General features: G+C 47.1%; 1 protein-coding gene across 1 annotated transcript in view; it reads right to left on the reverse strand.

Annotated features, from left to right (window-relative positions):
- Positions 1-6,462, reverse strand: part of Psd3 (pleckstrin and Sec7 domain containing 3) — a 352,155-nt gene extending 345,693 nt beyond the window's left edge. Inside the window, exon 1 of the mRNA XM_045131244.1 lies at positions 6,413-6,462. Within this exon, the coding sequence (XP_044987179.1) occupies positions 6,413-6,433 (21 nt within the window). The 5' untranslated portion in view covers positions 6,434-6,462. The remainder of the gene's footprint in view (positions 1-6,412) is intronic.
- Between the last annotated feature and the right edge of the window lie 2,421 nt (positions 6,463-8,883).

The raw sequence follows: 8,883 nt of genomic DNA on the forward strand, positions 1-8,883 counted from the left end.
AGGTGTGTGCTCCATACCTGGCTTTAGCACTAGCTTGACTGTGTCTTATGTTCTTAGTTACCATGTCTCTTTTTAAAACCATGTTTAAACTATGAGATGAAGTTAGCAATACCCAAGCTTGAAACATATGTATGAGAAGATGTAAAAACAATATCAAACAACAAAGAAAATTCCTATTAAACACACACACACACACACACACACACACACACACACACACACCGAGGCCTGCAAATGTGGCTTTTACCTTCCAGACCTATCACACAAAGCAGCTGCTGGGAAAAATCAGAGATTTTTTTCTTCTCTATTCCATTGTTTTATTGGTCTTCTCTATTTCAACCATGGTCTGAACATACCTTCACTTCAGTACACTTTAAAGCCAGCATACTCTCCTTTTCAATATGTATGTCACCCACACATTTTTCCTGCCAGCTTTGTGTACTTTGAAAAATCTACTGAACCCCAAGACAATTCTTTGTTGAAAGAATTTCAGCAGTCTTAATACCCATTACTACCCACCTGAATACTCAAGATTATACAATGAAGATTCACGAAATTAGGGCATCAGACATTGGTACAGAAAAAAAAAGAGAGAAGGGGAGGAAGAGGAAAGGGATTAGAGGAGAGAGCAGAAGAGGAGAAAGGGGAGAATGAAGAAGAAAAGAAAAGATGAAGTAGTTAACTGAAATTTATTACCATTGGCATAAAATTTTTCTTAAAAATACAAGCATTCTCTTGCAGCCAGGCTAGTCTCAAAAGTTTTACCACTTTATCAAGAGTTTTCCTGAAGATTTTCAATTACATTCCACCAGTTACATTTGTTCATGTTTTTCTCAGAATAATTCCTATTGCCAGTTTACCCTTTTCTTTCATCATTTTTAACCAATGTATCTACTTTCATTTCATACAATCTCACACTTCAATACTCTCTCATCACTTTTATCAGACATGGTAAGTACAAAATATACACAATGCTTACAGTTACTCAAAGCCCTGACAGTAAACAATAGGGAAATAGCCCAGGACAGACAATGCCATTTATTAAAGCCCCTTTACTTAAACTTTGGACTGTGAAACATAATAGCTACTGGCTCTCTGGGGCTGTTTAAGTTCAATGAAATTTAAAAAAAAAACTAAAAATTCAGTCATGTTTATGTATGTATGTGCATGCAAACGTGTATGTGTGCACACATATGGAGGCCAAAGAGCAACCTCAGGAGTCGTCCTCAGGAACATGGCTCATTCTTTCTTGACACAGGATTTTCAGTAGCCTGGAGCTCACCAGTCAGGCTAATCTAGCTGGCCAGCATGCCCCAGGAGTGCTCTTGTCTCTGCTTCTCCAGCACTGGGATTACAAGTCATAAGCCATCACAACCAAAATTTTACATGTATGCTGGGCATCAATGTCAGATAATTATGCTTACAAGGCAAACACGTTACTAACTGAGTGATCGTTCCAATCCAAAAATTCAGTTATTAATTATCATTAGTCACATTTCAGGTGCTCAGTAGCCACATATAGGCTACTTTAGTGGACAAGGTGGATATAGAATATTTCCATCATTACCAGAAGTCACACTGAAGACAGCTGATTCAGAGAGTAACTTCACTGATTCCGTGAAAGTCCACAGGATTGATCTAGCAGTTTCAATAGTTTCCAAGTGACAAGTCTGACTCTCAGAAGGATGACTGGAGTCCCTGAATATTCCTAACTGGTACTCTGAAGTCAGAGGCTTTGGGGGGGCTTAACCTAGAGCTTAACACCTAGTATTTGTTGAATGAATAAATGCATGAATAGCATAATGTATACACTTCAACTTCTGCCCTGGTTGTAAGAATTAGCACACAGAAATAAATGAGATTTTGTTTTTTAATTCATGATATTTTATATGAATAAATAAGTGTTAGCAGACCAGTCAGAGCTTGCGGACCATTTGGAGTCACTGGAAATAAATCTGTAAAACAAACAAAAAATCTGTGGACTACTCAAAGAGCTTCAGACCCAAGGAAGCATCATGCCTCTTCAAACACCCACTACACCTAGCTTTGAAAGACATGAAGAGAAGGTCATGGGAGATGCTCTGATAGATCACACGGCCTGCTGCCAATTTCACACATTTTTCCATTATAAATTTGCTCACAAATAATACAATCACAAACACAGCAAGCATCTAATTGCAGTCAGTGCCATACATTCAGACCTACATATCCCTTTCCTCAGTCTTATAACTCAATCAACCTTGCCTATCAGCTTCTTGAAAAGTAAATTTTTGAAAACATAAATTCCAAAAACGCATGTAGGTCTTTGCAATCAGAAAAGCATTCTATTGGTTCTTCACCAACAACCCCCTGGAGGCCAAACCAAAGCAGCTACAGCTGCTTTTTAACATTTTCTACTTCCCACGTACACTGACCAATGGTCACCGGAACAGCCAAGCTGCTCCTTTTCTATCATTCACTTTTCACTGCTAAGGTCCAAGAACAGAAGGCCAGGCAGACAGGGAGCAGCTGTCACCCAGTCTTCTCATTAATACCCTGCACTCATTCCCTATCCTCCTCATTACTGTTAAGTCTCTTTCTCAACAAACTCTAAGCCCTAGCTCCTGGGAAGAAATAATACGGAAAATCAGACTTCACTCTAGCAACACTGCTGTGGTAGAAATATTTAGATACTTCTCTGAGATGTTATAATTAGAAATTAACTTACACCCTTTAACTTGTTAATCTATTTCATTTTGAATTTCAACTAATAAATTGTAATTTCCATCTCTTGAGCCACACAACAATGCTGATATCATCCGCAGATCTTTAAAAAGGAAATCACTAATGAAGTACTCATCCAGCTTTCAGATTCTAAGATCCAAGTAATCTAAATATTAGACTCAGAACTCAACACAATGCTACCTCTGGGAACAGAAAATCATGAAGATGATACAAATTGGACTGCCTGAGTTAAATGTTCTTATTAGCTGTGGGATCCTTGGTAACTACTTACCTTCTCATGATTCAGAATGGAAATGACAGCAGTACTGAACTCATGGGTGTCATAGGGACAGGAGGAGATAATCCAAGTCAGATGTTAATAAATACTGGCTGCGGTCTACCACTGTCTTGTGCCTATAACACATCACTACACACATCACTATAAAGTGTACATTTTCCTAAATTTAAGACTTGATAACAAACTTAAAGGCAAGACTGCTTCTCAGCCAACCCGCATAAAAATACTACGTAACTCGGTATGGAGACATGGCTTAGCGGTTAAGCGCTTGCCTGTGAAGCCTAAGGACCCTGGTTTGAGGCTCGTTTCCCCAGGACCCACGTTAGCCAGATGCACAGGGGTGTACACGCATCTGGAGTTCATTTGCGGTGGCTGGAGGCCCTGGCGGGTGCATTCTCTCTCTCTCTCTCTCTCTCTCTATCTATCTATCTATCTATCTATCTCCCTCCCTCTATCTCTGTCTGTCACTCTCAAATAAATAAATAAAATTTTAAAAACTACTATGTAACTATCCAGGTTTGGTGCTATCCGGGTTTGGTGGCACACATCTTTAATCCCAGTACTCTGGAGGCAATGGTAGGAGGATCACCATGTGTTTGAGGCAACCCTGAGACTACAGAATGAATTCCAGGTCAGCCTAAGCTACAGCAAGACCCTACCTTGAAAAAATATACTATGGAAGAAATAAGCCTCAGACTCAGGTAAAAATGGGATGCTTAACTCCAAAAATAATGCCTTAAAGAGACCCAATAGCATGTATGCTTTGATTTATCTCACTGACTTATGGTCAGGAAATAGGGAGTTTGAAACCCAATAGTTGTTTACTGCTAAGCAAACCCAAAGGAGTGGTCAGCCCTGGCCACAGCCTGGCTCTGCCATGGAGGTAGGGGAGAACTGGCAGCTTCCTCACACCACAGGCGTCACCAGAAGAGAGTTCTCCTCCACCTCTGGGCCCTAGAGTATCAACAACGTCCTTGTCCGTTTGGCACCACCAACTAGGCTCATTTGTTGACCTTCTGGGCACAGTAAAAAAAAAAAAAAAAAAAAAAAAAACATTGTTCCTTTGCTAGGGCAAACAAGGACTGCAAGGACATGTGCCATTTTGTGTAAATAAGACAGCACAGGCAAAGATTCATTATTAATGCTGAGTTACACCTTACTTTACAATGAGGCATGGTAATTTGTTAACTACATGCTAAAAATAAATAGTCACTGCAACTAACACTATTCCTTTGGATCTCTGACAACTGGCTTTGCAAGATTGTCAATTATTTCAGAAGCAGAAAGGTATGAAGGGAAATGCACCACTTTATCTGAGTCTGCATACAGTATCATAAATAACAAGCTTGTCAAGACCTGAGTGCTGAGAATGAATGCTTTGGGGAATTTCACATGGATCTTAAACCATCCTAGATTTATTTTAGGGGAGTACAACTGGAAAAAGAGGTGGCTAGAGGGATGGCTGAGTGGTAGACCATATGCTCAGCATGCATCAGACCCTGGGTTCATTCTTTAGCACTGTAAAATAATAACAGTGACAATAACAGCAACAACGGTAAAAAGTCAGAGGAAAGGACATGCATGCATGGCTCAGACAGTGCAGGAAGAACTCTCCAATGCGGAGAACACTCATGACAGCCGTGATTCAGGGTCAGACTAGACCCTAGCCTTCTGTAACCTGATCCACATTTCATCACCAGATTATTTTTCAGTTGACCTAGACCTCAATCAAGTCTGAATTCACTGTAGGCAAAACTGGCAATGATCCCCATTTATTACTCACTTCTTTTTTTAATATTTTTTGTTCATTTTTATTCATTTATTTGAGAGTGACAGAGAGAGAGGCAGATAGAAAGAGAATGGGCGCACCAGGGCTTCCAGCCATTGCAAAACTCCAGACGCATGGGCCCCCTTGTGCATCTGGCTAACGTGGGAATCGAGCCTTGAACCAGGGTCCTTAGGCTTCACAGGTAAGCGCTTAACCGCTAAGCCATCTCTCCAGCCCAAATTACTCACTTCTTAATGTAGCCCAAACCCAAAGATCCACTCTTTTGTCATAATTACCAAATAACATTACCCAAGTAAACCTCAAACAAGCCAATTCTGAAGCCAAAGCATAGACACATTTTAATGTTCACACGGCTTTACCTCATCCATCACCTCTTACTAAACCAAGATCAGGATTAACCCACTACCACAATGGTGTCTAACTTGTGAATAATGCACAGCAAATCACTCCAGAATTTCTAGAGAAGATTTGTTAAGAAACAATGGAAAAGCATTTCTCAGAAGAGTATACATCCCTTCTCCTACATCCAAACCTGTAAGAGACACTCTTTCCTTCCACTGTGATCCTGAACCTACAGAGAAGCCTCTTGCACGAGAAAGCAAGCTCCTTAAACACAGAAATCTTGTCTTACTCATCTGGCCACTGGGCTTGGCAACGTCCTGTGTACATATGCTCGTTTGGAAGTAACGACTTTGCACCGCTCACCGCCAGAGTCCCCCTTACAGCCCGTCGTTCCACATCTCCCTTCCTACACCTGGACTCCCTGAAGAATAATTCCGGAATGAAAATCCTGGGTCCCACCGTTCAGAGAGCCAGACTCCGGAAAATAAAATTTGAATGGTATCCTCTGCCTAGTGGGTGTTTCCCATCCTTCTACATGGACAGGAATGGCAAAAGTAAACACTTACTGAAGAAACTGACAGCACTGTAAACGCACAATCTCTGTGAGATTGTTCAAAAAAACAAGAAAAATCTCCGAACATCATTTGGCAGGACTTCGGGCTGCATCTGCGACCCAGCCCGAACGCCCCGTGCAACACCTAAGGACACAAACGTCTCCCACAGCTCCTGAGAATAGCACCCCGAACAATCTTTCTCGGTTTCCTCGTTCAGTCCAAGTTTTTTTTTTTTTCTTTTCCTTTTTTCTTTCTTTCCGACAGAGAAACGTGATCAGTCCATAAATAATGAGAGCCGACCTGGCAGAGTTAAAAAATCGTCGCACTGGGTTCTCTAATGCTTTCCTTCCCTTACCATTAAGCAAGAACAAAGTCATAGGACTTTTCCATGAAACCCTGAGCACCAAAAAGTTGACCCTCCTGGGCACCCCCCCCCAAAAAAAATAAATAAATAAATAAAAGAGCAAGAAAGCGCGAAAGAAAGAAAGAAAGAAAGAAAGAAAGAAAGAAAGAAAGAAAGAAAGAAAGAAAGAAAGAAAGAAAGAAAGAAAGAAAGAAAGGGGAGAGGGGGAAACAGTTAGCAGAGCCTGACCGGAGGGCACCGACCCGGCGGCCGAGGCGCGCGGCGCCGAGCTGAGCCCGGGCGGCCGCAGGTCGGGAGGCGGCCAGGCCAGGTGAGGCGCCCCGCGGCCCCGCGCCGCCCGCCCCGGGGTTCCGCACGCTCACCGCGGCGTCTCCGCCGTCCATCTTCCATCCCGCGCACAGCCCGCTCCGCGCTGCGGGCCGCTCGCTCGGGGCGCTCGGGCGACGGGGGCGGGCGCCGGGGCTCTTTGTTGGCAGGCGGGGGACGGCCGGGCGGCGGCGGGCGGCCGAGGAGCCCGCGGCGGCAGCGCGCACCCTGGCGGCGGCGGCGGCGGCGGAGGAGGAGGAGAAGGAGGAGGAGGAGGAGGAGGAGGAGGCGGCCCCCAGCAACGTCCAGGCGGGGCGCGGGCGGCGACGGCGGGGACGGCGCCCCGGGCTGAGCGGCAGGGGCAGCGGGCGGAGGCCCGCCTCGACGACCGCCGGACCCGCGCCTCGGCAGCGCCCGGCCGCGCCGCCCAGACCTGCCTGTTGCTTTGTCTCCTTCCGCCACACTTTCCCACCCCGAGGAGAGTGAGGGGCGCCCGCGCCCGCGTTTCCTGTCAGAAAGGGCCGCGCGAAGGGAGCCGCGAGCTGGCCGCCGTCCGCCACGTCCCGCGAGCGCCCCCTCAGGGTGGCCCCGGCCGCTCGACTCAGACTGTCCCCTCAGGATTGTCCCCTCAGGATTGTCCCCTCAGGATTGTCCCCTCAGGATTGTCCCCTCAGGATTGTCCCCTCAGGTTTGTCCCTCAGGATTGTCCCCTCAGGTTTGATCCCTCAGGATTGTCCCCTCAGGTTTGTCCCTCAGGATTGTCCCTCAGGATTGTCCCCTCAGGTGTGTCCCCTCAGAATTGTCCCCTCAGGATTCTCCCCTCAGGATTGTCCCCTCAGGATTGTCCCTCAGGATTGTCCCCTCAGGTTTGTCCCTCAGGATTGTCCCCTCAGGTTTGTCCCCTCAGGATTGTCCCTCAGGATTGTCCCCTCAGGATTGTCTCCTCAGGATTGTCCCCTCAGGTTTGTCCCTCAGGTTTGTCCCCTCAGGTTTGTCCCCTCAGGATTGTCCCCTCAGGTTTGTCCCTCAGGATTGTTCCCTCAGGATTGTCCCCTCAGGTTTGTCCCTCAGGTTTGTCCCCTCAGGTTTGTCCCTCAGGATTGTCCCTCAGGTTTGTCCCCTCAGGATTGTCCCTCAGGATTGTCCCCTCAGGATTGTCTTCTCAGGATTGTCCCCTCAAGTTTGTCCCTCAGGTTTGTCCCCTCAGGTTTGTCCCTCAGGATTGTCCCCTCAGGATTGTCCCCTCAGGTTTGTCCCTCAGGTTTGTCCCCTCAGGATTGTCCCCTCAGGATTGTCCCCTCAGGTTTGTCCCCTCAGGTTTGTCCCCTCAGGTTTGTCCCTCAGGATTGTCCCCTCAGGTTTGATCCCTCAGGATTGTCCCCTCAGGTTTGTCCCTCAGGATTGTCCCCTCAGGTGTGTCCCCTCAGAATTGTCCCCTCAGGATTCTCCCCTCAGGATTGTCCCCTCAGGATTGTCCCTCAGGATTGTCCCCTCAGGATTGTCCCTCAGGATTGTCCCCTCAGGTTTGTCCCCTCAGGATTGTCCCTCAGGTTTGTCCCCTCAGGATTGTCCCTCAGGATTGTCCCCTCAGGATTGTCTCCTCAGGATTGTCCCCTCAGGTTTGTCCCTCAGGTTTGTCCCCTCAGGTTTGTCCCCTCAGGATTGTCCCCTCAGGTTTGTCCCTCAGGATTGTTCCCTCAGGATTGTCCCCTCAGGTTTGTCCCTCAGGTTTGTCCCCTCAGGTTTGTCCCTCAGGATTGTCCCTCAGGTTTGTCCCCTCAGGATTGTCCCTCAGGATTGTCCCCTCAGGATTGTCTTCTCAGGATTGTCCCCTCAAGTTTGTCCCTCAGGTTTGTCCCCTCAGGTTTGTCCCTCAGGATTGTCCCCTCAGGATTGTCCCCTCAGGTTTGTCCCTCAGGTTTGTCCCCTCAGGTTTGTCCCTCAGGATTGTCCCCTCAGGATTGTCCCCTCAGGTTTGTCCCCTCAGGTTTGTCCCTCAGGATTGTCCCCTCAGGATTGTCCCCTCAGCTTTGTCCCCTCAGGATTGTCCCCTCAGGTTTGTCCCTCAGGTTTGTCCCCTCAGGTTTGTCCCTCAGGATTGTCCCCTCAGGATTGTCCCCTCAGGTTTGTCCCCTCAGGTTTGTCCCCTCAGGTTTGTCCCTCAGGTTTGTCCCCTCAGGTTTGTCCCTCAGGATTGTCCCCTCAGGATTGTCCCCTCAGCTTTGTCCCCTCAGCTTTGTCCCTCAGGATTGTCCCCTCAGGTTTGTCCCCTCAGGATTGTCCCTCAGGATTGTCCCCTCAGGATTGTCTCCTCAGGATTGTCCCCTCAGGTTTGTCCCTCAGGTTTGTCCCCTCAGGTTTGTCCCCTCAGGATTGTCCCCTCAGGTTTGTCCCTCAGGATTGTTCCCTCAGGATTGTCCCCTCAGGTTTGTCCCTCAGGTTTGTCCCCTCAGGTTTGTCCCTCAGGATTGTCCCTCAGGTTTGTCCCCTCAGGATTGTCCCTCAGGATTGTCCCCTCAGGATTGTC

The sequence above is a fragment of the Jaculus jaculus genome, chromosome 12 (genome assembly GCF_020740685.1).
Source record: "Jaculus jaculus isolate mJacJac1 chromosome 12, mJacJac1.mat.Y.cur, whole genome shotgun sequence".
Lineage (NCBI taxonomy): Eukaryota > Metazoa > Chordata > Mammalia > Rodentia > Dipodidae > Jaculus > Jaculus jaculus.